At 39.1% G+C, this 21,980-nt stretch overlaps 1 protein-coding gene across 12 annotated transcripts in view; it reads left to right on the top strand.

Moving 5' to 3' along the window:
* neb (nebulin) overlaps positions 1-21,980 on the top strand; it is a 64,180-nt gene that overhangs the window by 33,387 nt on the left and 8,813 nt on the right. For 2 of the 12 annotated variants that reach the window (XM_071480993.1, XM_071481003.1), the window contains exons 81-127: positions 45-149; positions 253-360; positions 487-597; positions 855-1,052; positions 1,457-1,561; positions 1,722-1,826; positions 1,910-2,014; positions 2,131-2,238; positions 2,348-2,461; positions 2,750-2,947; positions 3,245-3,349; positions 3,552-3,656; positions 3,755-3,862; positions 4,306-4,413; positions 4,523-4,630; positions 4,754-4,858; positions 4,979-5,083; positions 5,181-5,279; positions 5,378-5,482; positions 5,594-5,698; positions 5,801-5,905; positions 6,096-6,200; positions 6,627-6,731; positions 6,864-6,968; positions 7,106-7,210; positions 7,392-7,496; positions 8,488-8,592; positions 9,779-9,880; positions 10,001-10,108; positions 10,198-10,302; positions 10,408-10,512; positions 10,611-10,715; positions 10,834-10,938; positions 11,062-11,172; positions 11,276-11,386; positions 11,503-11,604; positions 12,014-12,118; positions 12,671-12,760; positions 14,710-14,823; positions 15,240-15,344; positions 16,666-16,770; positions 17,580-17,690; positions 18,461-18,571; positions 19,467-19,580; positions 19,675-19,779; positions 19,919-20,023; positions 20,450-20,554. In XM_071480993.1, the coding sequence (XP_071337094.1) occupies positions 45-149; positions 253-360; positions 487-597; positions 855-1,052; positions 1,457-1,561; positions 1,722-1,826; positions 1,910-2,014; positions 2,131-2,238; positions 2,348-2,461; positions 2,750-2,947; positions 3,245-3,349; positions 3,552-3,656; positions 3,755-3,862; positions 4,306-4,413; positions 4,523-4,630; positions 4,754-4,858; positions 4,979-5,083; positions 5,181-5,279; positions 5,378-5,482; positions 5,594-5,698; positions 5,801-5,905; positions 6,096-6,200; positions 6,627-6,731; positions 6,864-6,968; positions 7,106-7,210; positions 7,392-7,496; positions 8,488-8,592; positions 9,779-9,880; positions 10,001-10,108; positions 10,198-10,302; positions 10,408-10,512; positions 10,611-10,715; positions 10,834-10,938; positions 11,062-11,172; positions 11,276-11,386; positions 11,503-11,604; positions 12,014-12,118; positions 12,671-12,760; positions 14,710-14,823; positions 15,240-15,344; positions 16,666-16,770; positions 17,580-17,690; positions 18,461-18,571; positions 19,467-19,580; positions 19,675-19,779; positions 19,919-20,023; positions 20,450-20,554 (5,169 nt within the window). Of the gene's footprint in view, positions 1-44; positions 150-252; positions 361-486; positions 598-854; positions 1,053-1,456; positions 1,562-1,721; positions 1,827-1,909; positions 2,015-2,130; positions 2,239-2,347; positions 2,462-2,749; positions 2,948-3,244; positions 3,350-3,551; positions 3,657-3,754; positions 3,863-4,305; positions 4,414-4,522; positions 4,631-4,753; positions 4,859-4,978; positions 5,084-5,180; positions 5,280-5,377; positions 5,483-5,593; positions 5,699-5,800; positions 5,906-6,095; positions 6,201-6,626; positions 6,732-6,863; positions 6,969-7,105; positions 7,211-7,391; positions 7,497-7,831; positions 7,934-8,487; positions 8,593-9,778; positions 9,881-10,000; positions 10,109-10,197; positions 10,303-10,407; positions 10,513-10,610; positions 10,716-10,833; positions 10,939-11,061; positions 11,173-11,275; positions 11,387-11,502; positions 11,605-12,013; positions 12,119-12,670; positions 12,761-14,709; positions 14,824-15,239; positions 15,345-16,665; positions 16,771-17,579; positions 17,691-18,460; positions 18,572-19,466; positions 19,581-19,674; positions 19,780-19,918; positions 20,024-20,449; positions 20,555-21,980 lie in introns of all 12 variants that reach the window. The other 10 variants (XM_071481011.1, XM_071481022.1, XM_071481029.1 and 7 more) reach the window with 7 other exon arrangements.

The following is a 21,980-nucleotide window of genomic DNA, read 5'->3' on the forward strand; positions in this document are numbered from 1 at the left end:
CTCAAATCTAAAACCTAAATTATGTTCTTTTTTCCCCACTATAGCTGAAGTACAAAGAGACATTCAATGCAGAAAAGGGTCATTACATTGGTTCAGATGACACTCCACAACTGGCCCACAGCAGGGAGGTGTCCAAGAACATCAGTGAGGTAATTTAAAATAGCATATTCAATAATTTCATCAACTGCAGATTGTGTATCACATATTTTGTGTGCCTTTTTTTAACTTTGTGTCTGCTTTGTGTAATTTCAGAAACTCTACAAACAGCATTGGGATGAGTCTAAGGCTACAGGCTACCAGCTGGACCATGAATACATCCCACTTGTCAGCGGCAAGAAGAGCAGGGACATCGTTAGTGATGTGAGTGTCCTGGATTTCTCAATGTTAGTCAGTGCTGATAAAGCAAAAGCCCAGGGAGTCATGTTTTCATCTGATAGCACATAAACAAAGTTCAATTCAGATGTTTATCATTTTGGATCCTGCTAGACCAAGTACAAGGACGCCCATGAGAAGGCCAAGGGTCACTACATGGCTGGAACCCTGGTGGATTTCCCTGAGGTGATGCGCTGTGGAGACCAGGAGAGGAACAAGGGACTGGTAAGATATTGTTAATAATTTCTCCATTTATTCCATATATATCAAGGCATCTTAATGCTTTTTCATGGTACAATAAAAGAAAACCTTAAATGTCAGCAAAATACTTTAAATGGTATGCTAATCTTCATGTAGCATTTTTAAGCATTTAACTTACAGAGATTGGCATTTAAATTAATTATAATACACATAATATCATATTTTTGGTTGATTTGTTTAATTCCAAAGATTAATTTCAATAACTACTCATGTCTTTACAGAGGCTCTACCACAAGGACTACCATAGCACCAAGACCAAGACCCACCTCCCACCTGACATCATTGCTAACCAGGTAGCTAAGCGGTGCCAGGATATGCTGAGCGACGTCATCTACCGCACCTACCTGCACCAGTGGACCTGCCATCCTGACCAGGAGGATGCCATTCGTGCCCGCAAGACCAACGAGATTCTCAGTGATGTAGGTCCTTCTTCATATTCTGCACATGTGCCGCTTGTACCTGATCGCTGCGCAGTGTTCTGTGAAACATGACTGGACAAACTCATGTCTCATCAGCTGTTTTAAAATGTTATGTTAGATATACAGGCACTGCACTTTAAGTAACTATCTTATCTTATATTATGATATGTGATTAATTGATAAAGGTTATTTAGTGTGTCTAATGTTTTGAGAGCTATTGTAATAGCAGGTTTTTTGGAATTTTTCTCATTAAGTGAGAATTTTCTTTGCTGCTACATTTTTTTGACAAACAACTGTGTCTCTAGACAACTTGAAACACAGTAGATTCTATAATAGATTTATGTTTGCAAGAAATGTTCTCTCCATGATTGAACACACAATGTGTGCTTTCTGATATTCAATAGGTGTTCTACAAGGATGACCTGAACTGGATGAAGGGTATTGGTTGTTATGTCTGGGACACACCAGAGATTCTACGTGCCAAGAAGTCCTACGAGCTGCAGAGTGATGTGAGTAGCAACATTATTTTTCATTATTTCATCAGTTTATGGTTTACTGAGCCAAGTTGTTAGTTTTAAAACCTTCATAGCATTTAGACATGGAAAAGAATGTAATTCTTTTGTTTGTGGAACTGTGTGTAACTTATCCATGTAATATCTTCTCTTATAGCTTAAATACAGAGACGAAGCCAAGAAAGAATTCAACAATTACTCCATTGTGACAGACACCCCAGTTTATGTGACGGCTGTTCTGGGTCATACCTGGGCCAGTGAGGTGAGTGAGCAAGACTTTTATAACATATATTATTTGAGTTTTCCTCCAATTGTGTGCATTAATTAAACAATTATCATTGACAGCTCAACTATAGGGAGGCTTATCATAAGGAGAAGCACCTGTATACCACTGTTCTGGATACCTACGACTATGCCAGATGCCACAACTTCAAATACTTCTTCAGCAATGTAAGTAAAGATAAAAATATATCTGTCTTTCAGTCAGTGACAAGATTTAAAATATCAGCTTTGTAACCTGCATGTTTTCATACAACATGTTGTGATGTTCTGGTTTCTGTCTACAGAAAAACTACACTTCTGCATGGGACAAAATCAAAGCCAAGAGCTACCAGATTCCACATGACGCACATGCCCTGCAACATGCCAAACAACAGAAGATCATTCTCAGCGGCGTGAGTTCAATTTGGAGTTCTGTTCATTTCAGTCCATGTTTTTACTATGCTGGGATTTTCTTCACATGAGTTTAAATCATCTTGCCTATGAATCATCCTGCCCCTTTAGGTGAAGTACAAGGAGGATTATGAGAAGTTCAAATCCCTCTACAGCCTGCCCAAGTCTCTTGAGGACGATCCCGCTACTGCTCGCTGCGTCAAAGCTGGAAAGCTGGTCCTAGATGTGAGTTAAATTTGTTTTGCCATTTTATCTTCCACATGTTTGCATTTTTTAAACAGGGAATACAACAGGAGCTGCAGCTTTTAACAAGCAGCTAAAATGTATCATCCAGCTGTGCATATTTTAAATAATTTTCCTATATTTGAAGCTACATAATAACAGATACCTTTACAGAGTGACCCACAATGTAATCATAGAACACAATTCATTTCATTTGAGAAAAAAAATTACATCCCAATTTAGCTTTGTGCTTACATAATGCAAAGAACCATCTCTTATCCACCTTTATAGCGTCTATACAAGGAGAACTATGAGAAGACCAAGGCCAAGAACCATATCCCACCAGACATGCTGGAGATCCTGTCTGCCCGCAACACCCAGTCCACCGTCAGTGGAATCCACTACCGCAAGTATCTGCACCAGTGGATATGCCTGCCTGACATGCAGATGTACGTCCAGGCACGCAAAGTCAACGAGCAACTCAGTGACGTGAGTAACTGACTTTAGCTTGATATTCTGCACTTGCTCCTGCGTAGCCACAATATTACAATCGCATTCTTACTTGTTATATATTTCTGATGATATAATATCTTCTTTTGATATTGCTTTTTTAAATCTTAGCATTTTAAAGAGTGCAAGATAAATAAACCAGTTTCCAAATGCTGCCATTAGTTGTATATGTATAGATATGTTAAAAAGTAAAGGGTGTTTTCAATAACAGCTACAGTACAAAACTATCTGCCAAAACTCACATAATTAGTGTGTTTCGCTGTGTGCTCTCCCCAGATCTTCTACAAGGATGATCTCAACTGGCTGAAGGGTATCGGCTGCTATGCCTGGGACACACCAGAGATCCTCCGTGTCAAGCATGCCGGTGACCTTCAGAGTGAGGTTAGCCCACTCACTATATTTATCCTTCATATTCAGTAATTTGGTTTATAACTTTTTCATGCTTATCATCTCTTTGGTACACAACTTCGGGCTTCGTTATCTCAACCTTCTGCCCAGTAAATACCTCTATAGAGTTTTTACACTACCTTGTGTTTCTGTTTAAAAGCCATGCTGATTGCCACCATTTGTATGTTTATTGCAGAACAAGTATAGAGCCAAAGGTATTGAGGCTTTCAAGGACTATTCAGTGGTGACGGAGACTCCAGTGTATGAGACGGCCAAGCAGAATGCTCAGAACCTGAGTGATGTAAGTGACTCAAATTTACTTTTTCACTATAAATATTTCATTTTATTAAAAAAAAAATTATGGCTATACATCTAATCTTTTTTCTTCTCATTTTCCAGCTGCACTACCGCTATGATTACAACATCAACATCAAGGGCACAAATACTTCTCCTGCTGTTACCATTGAAACAGAAAGAGCACGTCTGGCTAACTACATCCAGAGTGATGTGAGTTATTATTCCTTCATACTCAGTTTGCTTATTTAGGAATTACTCTCAGCATGTATACTGTAAAAATATTATAATACGTTCTGGATATAAGGAGCACCCTACAAAATACATGCTCTACTTGTGTATGTTATGGTGAACAGCATGAATTATCATCACTGACACAGTTGTAATGAGCCATGACTATGATTTTTACACCCATTACAGCAGATGTTCATCGTAGGAATTTGTGTGGGCCTACAGTACAATACAATTCATAAATTTCACTGAGAAATTGCAAAAAGTAAACACAGTGCACAACTGTAGGTAGCAAATAGGAAGTGATTTTAGACATTAGATCGTTCTTAAAAGGTGTTCTTCAGGTTTACTCTCAGAGTTGTTTCTGGATTTATTGGCATATATTTTTTTTTCAAGCTGAAATATGTTCCATTGGCTTCTCTCAGAACTGGTACAAAGAGGCCAACAAGAGCTTCATGCCGACTGGTTACTCCCTGCCCCACGACACCCCACTCATCAAGCAGGTTAAGGCAAACAGCATTGTCGCCAGCAATGTAAGTATTCCACTTTCTTGATCCTGTTCATTTGACAGCACTTGAGCTCTGTTGGTAATGTAGTAGTGTGATGTTACGGAATCACATACTCTTGCTTTTATTTGTGTAGGTGAAGTACAAAGAGGCCTATGAGATGATGAAGGCTAAGGGATACACTCTTCATCCAGAGGGTGTCAACTTCGTCAACGCAAGGAAAGCTAACAAGATCATCAATGAGGTAAGATAACACACTGCTGGTGTTGTTGACCCAGACACATTAGTGTTGAGTTTTACATTTACTCCCCAATGACACTCTTACTTGATGAAACAAGCTCATGTGTTGCCTTTGTCTCTTCCACAGCGTCTGTACCGTGAGCTGTACCAGAAGCAAAAGGACAAGATCCACACAACCTACGACACCCCTGAAATCAAACAAGTCAAGATGAACCAGGAGAACCTCAGCGACGTACGGAACCATTCTTGAATTATTAACATCATTCATTCTACTATTTTTAATTCATGTAGCTTGATGGAGTTGAATAGTATGTTGTATTTATGCCACATTTTTGTTCCCTCCTTATCCTAGTTGTGCTACAAAGAGAAATACTACAACAGCAGAGGCCAGCTGATCTCTATGCCCATTACACCAGAGCTGATGCACTGCTACCACGTCAATGACATCACCAGCGAGGTATGGCATAAAAATGTTTGACACAGATTCTCACAAAATCAATTCAATTCAATAACTTTGTGAGGGGTGGTTTCTTAAAATCATTTTGTGTTTTTAGCTGAAATACAAAGAGGATCTGATGTGGCTGAGAGGCGTTGGCTGCTTCTTGTATGACACCCCAGAGATGGTCCATGTCCGCAACATCACCAAATTCAAGGTATGTATTTCCTGTTTCCTGTAATGGCATATCCCATTATATCAGTTATGTCCCTATGCATACATCATTATATCTGTTTTTTCCTTTTACATTTATAGATGAGCTATCCAGTGGAGGCCAAGAAGAACCTTGCCAACTTCTCTGTGGTCCTGGACACTCCAGAGTACAAACGTGTGACTGAGCTCAAGACCCACATGAGCAATGTGAGTTTCTGTCCCAAACACATTTTTATGGCATTATATAAATGGACAACTGTTTGTTTTCTGTCAGAAAATAATGATTGACTTGATTTTTTTGTGATTGTCTATTTTCAGCTGATCTACAAAGCCCAGAGCAAGGAGGACATGGCTAAGGTCACCAGCACTGCAGACTCTTTGGACATCAGGAGAGTCAAATGGGCCCAGCAGCTGACTAACAAAGCAAGTTGAAGACACAACATCACCTAACAAATGTGTTGTTTTGCATGGATTTATGTGCTGTTTCTGATAATCTAATGATTGTTTTTGTCTGTTTCACTGCAGTACCTGTACACAGATCTGGCCGCTAAGGAGAGAGCTCATTTTACTCAAGAAATTGAAACTCCAAACATGGGCCATGCTAGAAAAATGAAAGTGGTCTACAGTGATGTAAGTCTTCCCCTTTCTTATACTTCCTTTACTAGCACTTGGCTATGAACTTAAATGAGAATACGTTAACAGTGCCTGTAGTTTTATTCAATTATATTTTGTGTAATGCTCTCTGTATTATCTGTTGAATTATCCAACTCTCCACTGAAACAAATTTCTGATGTGTTACATAAATTATTTCTTCCCTTAGAACAAGTACAAAGAACAGTATGAGAAGATGAAGCACAGGTACACTGCCATTGCTGATACACCTCTCTTGATCCGTGCCAAGAAAGCCTACCTCCAGTCCAGCGATGTGAGTATGCTTCTTGAATAACCTTTATTAAAAACAATAATATTTACATCAGTGCCATGAACCAGAGAAGGACTTGTTTTCATCTTGGATAGTTTTTAGTTTAGATTTTGAGTGAAAATTGGATATTAACTGGTCAGATTTGCTAGATATAGAAATTGCTATTAAACCTGTGATACTCCACATGAAGAAGCTACTAATTAAGCTAAGAATTTATTAGCTAATTGAGAATTTTGCTTCCTATGATAGAATTGTTTCATCAAAATTTGATCATTCCTCAAAATAATTGCCTTTCCAAATCAGTGCAAAATGTGGCTTTGCCCTTTTAATGCTGATGACTGATAGAGGAGGGATGCTATTGACACCAATAAACGTTTGTGCAATTGTGCTCGATGAACATCTGACACATTTTGTTCTTCACGTTTTCAGCTGCGCTACAAAGAGACCTTTGAGCTCTCCAGGGGCCACTACCGCACAGTCAAGGATGCTCTGGATATCATCTACCACCGCAGAGTCACTGATGATATCAGTGAGGTCAGCAATTAGAAATTAGCTGGTTGATTATTTGTTATGAATGTCTACGCAATGTTAACGAAAAAGTTTAAGATCATTTTGATTTGAGCTCTTCTATCTCTCTTATACTGTTTTCCCATCTCTCCACCTCAGGTTAAATACAGGGAGAAGTACATTAACTCTCTGGGTACATGGAAGTCCATCCCTGACCGCCCTGAGTTCTTCTTCAGCAGAATTGTCAATGACAATGTCAGCAACGTGAGTACTGTTCACTTGCAATCCAGAATTATGCACGCTGTGTTAAATCATTGACTCTCAGTAGGTAGATGGGCATATTGTATCAGTGACACGGTATGCATTTTTTTAATGAAATCCATTTTGATGTCTTTTTATAGATCAAGTACAAAGAGGACCTGGATTGGCTGAAGGGCATTGGCTGCTATGTGTGGGACACACCTGAGCTGCTGCAGGCTGAGAGGAACAAGGCGCTGTACAGTGAGGTGAAGGATCTATTTAGTTCATAATCTAACATTTCTAATAATTTGATAAACTTCCATAAAAACCCTTGTTTATTTCATAGTGCATAAAATGCCATTACTTATGTTATCAATGCAGGGATCTTTAATGGAGTGATATATGTTTCTGCATGTTTCTAATAACAGTTTTATTTCATGGTAACAGAGACTGTACAAAGCCAACTATGAGAAGAACAGAGGCAACTTCAAGTATACCTGCGACACTCCATTCTTCGAGGCTGTCAAGAATGCTTCTGGTCTCATTAATGCGGTGAGTCCTTTCATTCTTTAACCCAGTACAGTAAGTGAAGAATAGTTTTTTGTAGCAAAAATGTTATAATTAGTTTGTTGAGTCATCAGTGTTGTTCATATTTCTCTGTCTCTATGCATTCTCTATTGGACTCTCAGCTTGAAGGTAAAACTGTGTGAATTCATAATATGGTTTGATAATTGTCTATAATGTTTATGAGTGGCTCTTGTTATGTGCAACCATTATATCAAGTTCTTCACATCAACTTGTTTTAACCTTTGTTCCCTGGACAAGTCTCACCACACACATTGTTTGCTGGATATTTGTCCTTAACTACCTTCTGACATTCTGAGCAGAGGGCCTACAGAGCTAATTATGAGAAGACCAAGGATAAGTTCACCATAACCACAGATGATCCTAGATACCAACTGGCCAGGGAGAACAGGAAGATGAGCCAGGTAAACGCCCCGGTTGTGTTGTTCGACTGGCCTGCCTCCACTACCGCTACCTCCGGTCCGGTCCTCCAGACCTCTGCCACTGGCGCATGAGGTCGTCGACAGACCTGCCGGTGGTCGTCTTCGCATGGCTCTTCCAACGCGATAAATTGTTCCCTCTGTCTGTCCCAGTGTCTACTTGTTCTCTCTCTTTCTTTTCCTCCCGTGTAGGTTATTGTAAACAGAGCCACTCAAATAGCAGCTGGAAGGTTATCTTGAGTGAGCAGGAGTCTCCTCTATCTGTGCCATCAGAATGACAGCTTAATAACTCAGTCATTGATGATAAAATTATGTGTATTAAATTAGGAATATGTCTAAACCAATGAACACATCTTGAGAGAGAAACTTGAGAAAGTGAGGATTTCTGTCACTCTGAGGGCACAGATGAGGTCAAACAACTCCTTCGTCACACTTGGATCTCTGGAGTACTTCTCCAGTCCTCCCAGTGTTACTGCTGTTTTTCATCTGTCCTCAACTATGGCATGCTGTGTGTGTGTTTGTCGTCTGTGTGTGGACAGGCAAAATATAAATCCAGAGCAAAGGATCTGCTAAAGAGTGGCTGCAATGAGCTACTCCGCCCTGACATCCTCACAGCCCTTTACCAGTCCACTATAGGCAGTAAGGTAAACAGTCAGCGATGAACCGTGGTAACGCCGATCCCTGTCCACAAACAGGCAGAAAATAAGCACTGTGTAGTTTAAAGACTCACAGTCATATTTTAAAGTCACAAGTTAGTTCTGTTTCTGGACAGGGTCTTCCTTCTCTCCATTCATCTCACTTTAACTCCTAAAGGGATTTTAACTTCCACATATTCCACCCTTGTCTTTCATGTTTTAATCCCTCCATCACTTCTCTTCATGTCTCATTGATCACCAAGCTCATCTTTAAATGCATTGCCCAACAGCAGACAGACCTATCTAGAGTCAGAAATGCAGCCAATTACAGCATTACAGCTTCTGCAGGGGCAGAAGATATAATTATCTGTAAAATTAGTCACCTGTTATACAGTTCGATATTTGTTAAAGTCTAAGTGCAGATTTTACTTTTCTTCCTGTATGTTTTGTTTGAAGTTAGTGGCATCACTTATCTGCACGATGTCTTTTCTGATACTATTGAACTGCCAAATACAGCAAATTTGACTTTTACTGTCTTCTACTGAGTAAATCTCATCTTTATTGAAGCCACTCTATATGTCAGCCTCAGATTCAATGAGTAATAACATAAATGGAGTGCTGGTCACCATGAACTACGTGGGCACTGCAGACTGAATATTGGTAACATGTGTCCTTGTCTCCATTTTCATCTGGGAAAAAACTCCCTTTGTGTTTGTGCATGTTTCATAAAGCATGTTTTTCTAAACAAATGCATGATACCACTTCACTCATTACATATACCATATTATTATTATTAGATAGTTTACATCATACATAGTATTGAAATAGTGAGGAAACTGTTCTGGTTTGTAAATGAAAAAGAAAAGAACCAAATTGTTTTTCACACTTTAGCTTTATTATGTAACTGCAGAAAGTGACTGTTTAAAGTCAAACAATGCCTTCATCTGAACTGACATCATTCGATGCTGAAATGTGACTTTGAGTCCTGTTAGAACAGTTTAGTTCTGGCTTTTCAGCATCTCTTCTCACAAATTCATTCCCCGCTTTTCTGGGATAGTTTTTGTCTTTAGCTCCATTAATGAGAAGCAAGACTAGTTGTTAGAAGACACATAAATAAAATTAAATGATCACAGCAGCAAACCGATTATGAGTGATACTGACTTTCTTGTGTTTACACGTTATCCTCCTCCATCAGTGGAGATATAGGGAGCAGTATGAACGTGCCAAGGACAAGTTCACCTCAGTTCTGGAGACTCCTGAGTATGAGGCCCACAAACGCAGCAAGAAGATCAGTGATGTAAGTTTGTGTTTTGTTTTGCTTTGGTTTTTTCCAGAGTGTAAGTGAAATTCCGTGGCCTTTATTTATTTAGGTTTCTTTTGAATTTCTGCTGACTATGTGGTGTTCATTACTCCTCAGATCATCTACAAGATGGAGTACAACAAAACCAAGGCCAAGGGATACACCTTGCCTTATGACACGCCATACCAACAGCACATGAAGAAGGTCAAGGAGATCACCAGCAATGTAAGTCCCACTCAGACTGGCGCCACCAAAATATGAAATGCATTTTTAAGTTTGATGTTTTATGATGGTGTTTTTCATGCATCTTGCAGCTCAAGTACAAAGAGGTGTACGAGAAGAGCAAGGCTCAGATCAACATGGACCCTGAGGCTCGTGAGATCCGCGCTGCCAAGGAGGCTTACAAGAACATCAGCAATGTAAGTGTGTTTAGTGATAAAATTTCTATTTCTCTTTATTATTGATTTAAGTTGAACTCAAAATACCTGAAAATATTAACAAAACATGATTTTTTTCATTTTTAGCTTGACTACAAGAAAAAGTATGAAGCCACCAAGAACAAATGGATCTGGACAACAGACAGACCTGACTTTATCAATGCTGCCAAGAACTCCTTGCAGCAGAGTGATGTGAGTTGTTGCGTCCTTTTGTGTGATGTAAATTATTATTCACTCACAACATGCAACAGTATTTTTCTAATTTTTTTCTCCCATTGTTTTACCCACAGGTTGAGTACAAGTATGACAAAGAGATGCTGAAGGGCTGCGTGATACCTGTTGTTGATGATAAGTTAACCATCCTGTGCAAGAAAAATGCTGTAATGGCCAGTGATGTGAGTTGAAATTACCAGAGGGCAGAGAGCACTTATCACCACATCTCAAACAGAGCTACATCAGAATGAATTGTTTAACATTGTGTAAACTAATATTTTATTCATCTCTGCCCTCCAGGTGAAATACAAAGAGAAGTATGAGAGGGAAAAGGGCCACTACGTGCCCGTCCTGGACACTCCTCAAATCCTCCATGCCAAGGCTGTGCGAACTCTGGCATCGGAGGTAAAAACTGTTCAGTAGAAAGTAAACCAATTTTTGTACACCTGGGTAAACCCTTGTCAGGTTTAGAAAACGACACAGACGACAACAATACATGTTGTATAATTTCCTTATTCTCTTTATCAGAGCAAATACAAGGAGGCCAGTAAGAAAGACATGCAGTCTGGCTCATTCACTACCCTGTCCGAGACCCGTGACACAGCCCACAGCAGGGCAGTCAACAAGCTCGTCAGCGGGGTACAACTTTCTCACTTTGGTTTTACAAAATCAGCTCAGTCATTTTAAAATTCTGAACAATTTTTTGTGCTGTTGGCCTTAACCTTCCATTCTCTCCTTACAGAAAGTGTATAAAGCAAAGTTTGAGAAGGAGAAGGGCAAGTCAGTGTATAACAACATGATTGTTCCACCTGATGTTCAGCATGCCATTGATGTGGCCAAGGCTCAGAGCAGCGTGAGTCATCTCCACATTGTGAAAGTTTAAAGTACATAAAGGATACTGTAGCATTAAGGGACACTGACATTTAGCCCTACATCATTGATCTGTCTGCTCTCTGCCCTATGCCACAGGTTGCTTACAAGAAGGACGCCAAAGCCAAACTGAACTACACTACTGTAGCTGACCGTCCTGACATAAGGAAGGCAACCCAGGCTGCCAAACTTATCAGTGAGGTAACCATCAAGTAGATGCAAAGAACTCTTTGTTGGTTAAAGACTAAAACTTGTACACTGGCCTGTCTTTCAGCCCCACAATTAGCCATAAATATATGTAGACTAACCCTTAATCTGTTGTTTGCATATAAAACTGGCTAACAAGTTATTAGACCTTTTAATGAGAAGAATGGCAGCAAAGCAGCACAGACTCTGAATGTCGACGCCCATGATCCCTCAAAGACAGACAACTATTAGAAAATATTTTTTTAACTGATGGACTAAAACGTCATCTCTTGGAAATACAGTACAGAATCACCACAACAATGATGTCTTAGCACCAAAGAGCATCTAAAGACAAAAAAAGATAAATAAATAAAAGCACTTTGTACGTGGTCCATTGATTCTTGTTTGGTCTCATCTCCATCAGATCGGATACCGTGATAAGGCCCGTGAGGAGGCTAGCCGTGGAGGCTCACTGGCCCACCGCCCAGACATCGCTCTGGCTACTGAGGTGTCCAAGCTGACCAGCCAGGTACATCAAACCAAATCAACCATCTGTCTCATGAAGCCCTGGGCCATTCGTGCAGTTTCCCTCTGGTTCTCTACAGTCACTGTCTCTTAGAAGAATGTTTCCCTTATTTATTTTAAATACATGACAGCTGGGATCAGACAGTGGAAGCCATATTACCCCAGCAAAGATCAGCTGCTTGAGTGTCATTGTCAGATCAGCTTCCATAAGCTAATATTTGCAGACTAGTAATGCTATGGTAGATGCTTAGCAGCAGTCCTGTCGTGCTATCGACAGAACTAGCAGCTCTTCCATAGTGCTTCTTCTGCCATCCTGCATTATAATCCTTGCCTTAATCTGCCATTGTGACTCCATGATAATAGATTTACATGTTTAACTGCTCATATCATTGTACATGTCCCAACCCCATCCTCACACCTGTCCTCCTACACTGCTCCTCTTCCTTCATCCTTCAGTGCTTTACTCTCCTTATTTCTCATCTCTTTCCTCTCCTGTCTCCTTTCATAAATTCCTAGTCTGTGTGTTCTCATCCCTCCATCTCGCTGCGCTTTGTAGGTGGAGGCCAAGCCCTCCCTCCATGGAGCTGCTTCCTATGATACCCCCATGATGCGCCACATTAAGAAAATGAGTGCCGTGACTAGTGATGTAAGGAGGTTCACGCCCTGAAACTGAAGGGCTGCTACTCTCTGTGTGTCTCCTCTGTCCTTCTGTCCCCTTTGTAACTGTCTGTTGACTGACTGATGAGTTGATTTCTGATTTTACTGCAAGATTCACTGAGCCTTTGATACAAACCATAAGGACGCTTTATAAAAAAATTTGATTCAGCTTGTCAGATGTTATTATTCTGAGTTTAGGATTGTGTGTGCCCTCTGATCTTCTGTTTCCCTGACAAGCTCTGGCTCATTGCTAAGCATAGACAAGCATTGCATTGCTGCATTAGTTGCACTGGTGCCAATGCTGCATGCTAATGAATCTTTTTTATTTATTTTGTTTAACATTTTTTATAGTTTTCCCACTTTTCTCCCATGTTACTCAGTCATTTTGTCTGTCCTTGAATGTTAAAATGAGGGGATTTTTCAGAATTGAACAAAAATGGTCAACTATGCTGAATTTCTTCCTTTTTTTATCCGAACACAAATGTTGGTACAAGTTTTAAAATGTGTTAAAAGTGCAGATTAATTCATTATTACTGCTAGAGTTGCATGTTTTTTTCTTAGACAGTGTTTAAGGATATTGTTCTGTCTCATTTCAATCATACTGCCTTACCTCTTCCATATATACTTTATTATATATGAAGTCCATGTTTTCTTTAATGTGAATCACAACATGCTGTATTAGACACTGTTCACACTCAGCAACAAAATGCATCTTAGGTGGTCAGATCACAAGTTGGTAGCTCAAACAAACATGTAAATGCACTTAAGGTACTTAAAGAACAGAACTGCATTAGATCCATCAAGACTCAGTCAGCATTATATATTACCACATAGTCTAGTGTTTACACAAGTGTGCAGATAATAGTCAGCTTATAGTATAGTCAGTTATTTTGAGACTGTGAAGAGACTTCACAGTGTCAGGAAAATAACAGCAACAACAACCACAGTTTAGCAGCAGTGGCCAACAGATTAAATCAAAGAGGAGCAGGGAAGCAAGATCCAGTCATAAACTGTCAGCTGAGACTCACTGAGATGCATTTGATTTCTGTGTGAACTACAGTCCACCTTAGCTGAAACCATGCATAATCTTGTTACTTCTGGATGCACGACATTAGGTCCCAACAGCATCTGAGGGCATCTCCACAGCTGGCCAGTTTGGTTTTGACTGAGAAGAATCCTGATGTGGTTGCTTTATTAATGCAGTTTGTTGCAATAGTGGAGAATGCTGTGAGGCAAACTGCAGCCTAAACCCCAGAAACCAGTTCAAAACTAACAGTTGCAGTTGGTTTGCATTTGGAAAATAACGCTGCCCAACATCAGAACTGACACTTTCTTCATGTTCTTTGTTATTTACAACAAATAATGGGCTCATAATCAACTCAGGACTTTGAGTGCACTTAAGTACAGTTTTTTGATTAAACTTTTTTTTCCACATGCCCAAATGTGTACTATTGCACCGATGACAGTATGAAAATGCACCAAAATCGTCCAATGAATTCTGTCGTTTGTGATAAAGCAGAAAGACCACTTTAAAAACCTGGATAAAGTACAGCAGTATGTGATTTTCTTCTCAGGTCTGGAACCAAAATGCAGATGTGAACAAGCCCATTGAGACTTTCTTGCACTCTGGGAATAATTATCACAATAATTGCTGAATGAGAATTAGAAATAAATTCATGCATGGAAAAATTAATTATTTTAGAAGATACACAGTTTGAATGCAGTCATTTTTCTTGTATAACAAGGGATATAAACTAAAGTTGAGTGTTAATATTGAGAGGAATGCAGTACACAGCAAAACAGTTACCCATCCCTTTTTATACACTATAAATTCAAATGTTTCCACTGTGAAAGAGTCATGTAAATCTTCCAGTGGTTTTACTCGCCCCAAAAGTAACCAACTATACTAACTCTAGCATGTATATCCCACCCTGGTAGGTGAAGTACAAGGAGAAGTTTGACAAGGAGGTGAAAGGAAAGAGACCACAATATGACCTGAAGGAGAGTAAGATTTATAAGACGATGAAGGAAGCTAACGTGCTGGCTAGTGAGGTATGTGATCAAATATGCTGCATCATTTTACATAATTTTTACAAGCATTGTGTCAATCAGCAAAGATGGCTTTCATCAAGGCACACAGAAAGAGAGATACTTTTTTTCCTACTTAACTGAACTCACAAACAGACTCTAAGATGCCTTTTAATGCCTGCATGCTGTAGTATGTTGAAAGGGTTCAGTCAGGACAATTTCACCAGATAGCAAGAGGCACCTTCACAATACATGTGAATTTGTTTCACTCACTTTGAGTAAATACATAAAATGTTTTTGCCCAAAAAGTTTTGAATATTTTTTAATCCACTTGTTATAACATGCATTCTGACTCACTTTGTTTAATCCTTTCTTAATGGCGGAGTTATTATATTGTTTTTCTTTTTTTTTTTGTACTCACAAATGAACACCATCCACAGGTGAAGTACAAGGGTGACCTCAAGAAGATGCACAAGCCTGTAACTGACATGGCTGAGTCTCTGTCCATGCAGCACAGCCTGAGCACCAGCAAACTGTCCAGCGACGTAAGACCCCATCAGCCTTTAACCCTCTCACATTCTCACCCAGGAGCTGCTGGGTGTCAGTTCAGTTTCAGTGCACCCTCTGTGGTTCACTGAAATCTGTCTGAACTCAGTGTTTCCCTCACCCCTACGTCATACCACAGTAACAACACACATGCTGTAGATTCATGGATTTATTCACTAAGCTCCATCATTCAAACATCCTTTACTCTCTGACTTCATCTGGTAGTGATCCTTACCCACCCCTCTCATCCTTGACCCTCCCATACTATCACCCCCCATAACCTCAACTTTTTCTCTTTCTCAGTTTAATTTTTTTCCTCCTGTAGTTCGTATAAAACTACTCTTTTATTAATGATCACTTAACACAAATCAGTGTGCTTCTCCATTTTCCACACAATTTTTAACTACCAATTTTAATTTTCACTTATTGTTTTGTGTGGATGTCATATTTTTGACATTGCTCAGAGCTGTTTTCCAAGTTATAAAGTCACTGTTTTTGTTTCTTTGTTAAAATAATAATGTAATGGATGGGAGTAAACTCCAGACAGACACTCTTTTTCTCGTTTGCTGTACTGAGCTGTCTTACTTGACTGGGAATTCCCCTGTAGTACTGCTACAAGAAGAAATTTGAGGAGAGTAAGGGTCACTACCATATGATTCCTGACACACCAGAGCAGCTCCATCACAAGGAGGCCTCTGAACTTCAGAGCAATGTAAGTGGTACAGACTCTGGGGGGCAACAAACATTGCACCCGCCTAAAAACACTACTGTGGGTTTCAATGTTATGCAACAATGCAACATCTGCATCTCATATCTTTATTTCCTGCACCTACTTGAAGATGGTGTTGCATTAAATTGTTAATAATTTAAGTTTGGGACAACATAACATAGCAGTGGGTGGTAAAGTAGCTTTAAGCTAACTCTGGTACAATGCATCAAATGTTGACATTTATGTTTAATATTGTACATGGTCTACAATTTTTTTTCAAGCTTTACCTTCAAATTTTGTTAACTGTTTAGGATTTTGTAGTTCATGGTGTGGTGTTTTTCCTACCCTCCAGGCAGCTAGAGTTCTACTGATGCCTGTACAATATAAGAATTAATTACTTTTTTAAATTAATTAATAAGAACTGAACCATGCCTGAGTGTAATCCATCACAGTGAACATCAGTTTATATTTTTATACATTATCATTATGAGTTGAATGCGGTCTTGATGATTGTTGTGATAGATTATGCGATTCAAATACCTCTTATAGTTTCTCTATTTGATTTTGTAGCATTTGTAATCTATCTGCATAATATTTTTCAAACTCTCCAGGTGAAATACAAGGAGAAGTATGAGAAGGAGAAGGGCAAGCCCATGCTGGACTTTGAGACACCCACATATGTGACTGCAAAGGAGGCCCAGCACATGCAGAGCCAGGTAAATACTCATGCCTTTCATCTCTGTGTTTCAACTAGCTACAAATACAATACACTGTCCATTGCAGGCCTCTCTCCAGTCGAAAAACTCTTCAGTGCCTGCTTATATATTAACCTGTATTGTATTGCCTCTTGGTATATATTGATATGCTTCAGCTTGTTGGATGTCAACCTATTGTTCATATTAGACATATAGAATGTTTCTGAAGTTTGGAGAAACATTTTACAGTGCCTCTAATGCCAGTTTATCTGATTAAGACTGTGTTTCAGTTATTATCAGTTACAGTATCTTGTGACTTGTGACATTTTTTTTTTTACAATTTAGATCATAGTAAATTGTCACTCCCACTGTTACCATTTTCTGCTCCTAACTAGCTGTGCTTAAAAAAAACTGGAAGATGGCAGTGTAAAATGTGTTTAAATTAAACTTACCCAATGCCTTGTTTAATGTTTCCTAATATATATATATAAGTGCAGACATCTTACTCTTCCTCTCATGATGATGATAAAGGTAAAGTATATGTTTCTTGCAGTCTGGATTATAGATTTTTACAGTGTTAATTAAAATAATTTGATACATTTTACTTGATTTTCTTTGTAAGTCCAGATACCAAACATGAGAGTTGCTTTCTCAGAATAAAGAAGTCCTACATATTCACACATGCACTCAAACACTCACATTAGAGACTGCAGGTACAGAAATGGGTGTCATTTATAAGCAGGATGAGGTAACTGCATTGTGAACTTGCATTGCTTGCATGTGGTTATCTGAGCTCTGTCTGTCCCCTGTCTTATCTTTGTGGCCACTAGAAAGACTATAAGAAGGACTTTGAGGAATACATGAGGGGCAAGAACCTCTCAGGCTTGGAGGTCACCCCTGCCATGATACATGTCAGACACGCCACCAAAATAGCCAGTGAGGTAACGAAAGGATCATTTATCCCTGACAGCTTCCCTTATTTACCTCACTCATCATGCTTTATAATCATACTAAGACCACATCACAACTGTAGTCCCTCTTTCTTTACATTACTTTTTTTGTTATCCCAAGAGTGTTTCCTTCCCTCATGTAGGTCTATCCATATCGTTTAGTTTTAATTCTTTTGCATGGTTCACTACACAGCCTTAAACTATTAATCATGCATTATTTATCCACCCTCCTTGTCTCTATCCATTGTGTGACTTGTTGTTAAGTAGTTAATTTTGTTTGTATTTATATCTGTATCCACTGTCATGTTGGATTCCTAATTTCACAGTCAACCCTTCACCAAGCAGATGACTACAAATGCCTTTATGTTAAAAAGTCTGCATGTATGCATGTAATGATTTGAATGATGCAATCATGTTTTTAATGTGAAATACTGAGTTGAATTATTTTGTTGTGTTTTTGTTTCCACATTCTATCTGATAAAATGTGATTCACCTTATCTTTTATCAGGATTCTTGCCAAAGTCACCAATGTCTCCCCTCTCTGTGTGTGAAAATGTGACTGATAGAAACATTCTTAACTTTTTAAATTGTGATACAATAGACCTAAACTCTTAAGTTTCTTTTTTTGGGGAGACTTGGCGACTTTGAGCTCAAAGGGCAAGCAGCAGAGCTTGCCCACTGTACTGTCTGTATGTATGCCTTGGCCTGGCCTGCCTGTGTGCCTTTGTCTGCAGTCTCTCTGCTCTTCTTCCGTCCTGTAGAAAGAGTACAGGAGGGATCTAGAAGAGGGAGTGAAGGGTAAAGGGCTAACTGCACTGGAGGAAACTCCGGAGCTTTTGAGAGCAAGGAATGCCACTCAAATCCTGTGTGAGGTACGACTGACTGAGAGGTGATGGAAGTGGTATCGCGCTCTCATCCGAGTAACTTCCCACAATCCCGCTCGTGGTGCATCATCTGCTGAATCCTGTCCCCTCTTAACTAAGCTTCATCACCACACTAAAATGGCAACTGCTGGGTTTGACTCTTACTCTTGTCCCTGCTTCATGACAACACTAATTTTCCCATGACTTTCTCTTATACTCATTCCTTTATCGCTGATAGATATATTTCAAAAACCAACCTCAATTAAACTTTGAGCAAGTCAAGTTATTTTATTTTATTTTATTTTATTTTTTGACTAATGTAGAATTGTATTTTCTCTGGAAATTTATTATCTCACATATTCATCAATCATGTACACAGGCAACAACAGCCCACCTGCAATACAGAAGGAATTTTAAAAAATGCTGCCTGCTGTGGTTCAGGTATTATCAAAGCATTATACAAAAATCTTTATCTCTACATAATTTAAATTTTAGTAATTTCTTTTGTCAAGATATGCTCTGGGTGCTTTTGAGGTTGATTTTTGGATGGTAAGATACAGTAGATGTAGCACTGAAAAGAAGTTCAGATATTTTTCCTAAATAAACTGAAAACATAGGATTGAAAATAACTAATTATGCTTTAACAGACCTTATCCTTAACTACTGCTCTTTTATTTTTCAGCTTTGAGTGGAGCTTCACACACAATCTGCTGTCCAATTACCACATGTTCCTAATTTTTTCTAACTTTCTTTATTCGCTATTCCCCCAGGCCACACAGTTTTTGCAGCCCCCCTCAGTATGAATGAGTAGAAGGCTTGTCATTTGTAATAATCTGCGAGTTATGTCTGCTTTTAGTGCATACAGTGCCTTTATGTAACACTCTATCACCTGTAACATTTACAGAGAGAGTACAAGAAGGCACTGGAGCAGGAGATCAAGGGCAAGGGAATGTTGGCTTTGGCTACAGACACCCCCGACTTCATGAGGGCCAGGAACGCTACCGACATCCTCAGTCAGGTCTGAATCATATTGTCCTGTCTTTAGACACACGAAATCAGAAGCATTTACCTTAATCAGAATTTGTGCTGACTGTTATTGTTTTGATCCACAGACTAAGTACAAGCAGACCGCTGAGATGGACAGGGCCAGCTACACCACTGTCATCGACACCCCAGACATCATCCATGCTCAGCAGATGAGGAACATTGTCAGCCAGGTAATGGAAGGAACTGATTCCTACACTCTGAGATTGAAAAAAATATATATCCATCTATTTCATTTTCCTGTGTATCTGGACACTTTTCATAGTCTCTATTTTAATTGAGATTCCTGCTGATGGTGTTTGTGTCCAACAGAAAAAGTACAAAGAGGAGGCTGAGAAGACCATGTCTCACTACGTACCAGTGCTGGACACTCCGGAGATGCAGAGAGTTCGTGAGAACCAGAAGAACTTCAGCACTGTAAGTTTTAAATGTAAATGGTGAATTAGGCGGGGTCTTACAGGGGCAGCATGTCTTTGACTGGTCTAGTTCAGAGGTTCTTCCAGTGTCTGGTGGCTCTGTGTATGTCTCCATGTCTGCTGTAAAGTATTATCTTCAATACTTTAAACTTGTCTTTTGTATGGTGTTTAATTTAATTTGTTTAAGTTGATTTAATTTAACAAAAGTCTTTGGTGTCAGTTTTTGCACTCAAAGCAGCAAAGTACACTTTACTCAGGTATATCAGTAAAAATAGCTTCCATGCTAATACTTAGCAGGTGCTAAGATAAGCTTTTGTTTATAGGATCATGTAGTTCCTCCTCTGGCTTTGTTTTCTTCTCTTCTTTTTTTTTTTTATCTGTGTCATTATGAAACATTTTAACTGCACTTTTGTTTTTCTCCCTGTAGCTTCAATACCAGATTGACCTTAAAAACATAAAGGGCAAAGTGTCTACTGTAAAGGACACTCCTGAAATGCTCCGTGTTAAAGAGAATACAAAGAATTTCAGCTTGGTATCTACTCCGTGATATTTTTTGTTAACATTTTCCAATAACACATTTTTTATTTTACATTTTTCCTTTTTTTTTTTTTAACTTTCTTTCCTTATCTTTAACAAACCCTGATATGCAGCCCTTATTTCTTTGGACCAAACAGATATTATTTAACCTTGACAAATATGCCGCATTTTAATTCACGCGACTAACCCCTGACAGTTTGTTCTATAGTTGTTAGTGCAGAGCTTGTGTGTTGTTAAATACTTTGTTCACTTTGCCATGTTGTTGTCTACGTGTCCAAACAATGTCCAGAAATGTGTTTATTTAACTGTTGTTTTATGTTTGTCTCATTCAATGTGTTTTTGTTTAAAAAAAATCCAAAACATGTAAATCAGGTGTAATTTGGAAATTTCAAAGTTAAGCAGCTAGTCCTCATTCTCCAGAGTTAAAATAAGGCTAACCACTGGTTGCTGCTTTTATCCCTCGTCGATGTAAAGATTCAGTACAAAGAGGATTTGGGAGGAGGAACAGCTTTACCCGAGACCCCTGAGATGGAGAGAGTTAAACGCAACCAGCAGAACATTAGCACGGTACTCCACAGAGAGGCCCTGCCCTCCTTCATCTCCTCCTCCACCAGTCCTCCCTCCATATTCCCTCCTTATCTAGTGTCTGAGAGCATAACCAGAGCTGCTTTCACATGTAATCGCTTCAAATGACCATTTTCAACCCAACTTTTTACTTTTTACTTTCGTTTTTTCTGTTTTACTAATTATAGGATTATAGGCCAAAGGCCCTATGTTTTGTTAACTGGGATAAACATTTAGATGTCGATACTTCTGCCCAACTTCATTTCTGCAAGATAATAGCTTGTTTTCACATTACACTAAATGGCCAAAAGTATGAGGACATCACTCTCCACATATAGTACAATGCAGTACTTTGTGTACTTTATGTCTGGCACTGTTTTCCATGGTTTGGGCTAAGTAAGAGAAATGTCAATGCTGCAGCATGCAGTATTATGTATGACAATGTTGTGCTTCCAACTTTCTTGTAACAGTCTGGGGACATGGCAGCGTTCCTGCGCTGAGAGCCAGGTCCATAAATAAATGGTTTTCCCAGTCTGATGTGGAAAAACTTGAATGGGAGCAAAGCCCTGCAGCCAAAAAAGTGGATGCTGTTATAGCAGCATATTAATGCCCATGGTTGTGAACTGTTATCCTCAACAATATAGTATATGAGTGTAATGTTTGGGTATCCACATATAGTCATATAGTCTATATTGATCTATATGGTCCCACTATAAAATATATTTCACACAAGTCAGCATCTTCATTATCTATCGGGACTTTGAGGCATCTGTAGGATTTTTTTTCCCCATGATGATTCATGTCATCTAAACCCTGAAGTGATTAACTTCATGAAGCATCATCCATTTTTGAAACAG

The sequence above is a fragment of the Trachinotus anak genome, unplaced genomic scaffold (genome assembly GCF_046630095.1).
Source record: "Trachinotus anak isolate AG129_WGS33_773 ecotype Australia unplaced genomic scaffold, CSIRO_AGI_Tana_v1 ptg000001l, whole genome shotgun sequence".
Lineage (NCBI taxonomy): Eukaryota > Metazoa > Chordata > Actinopteri > Carangiformes > Carangidae > Trachinotus > Trachinotus anak.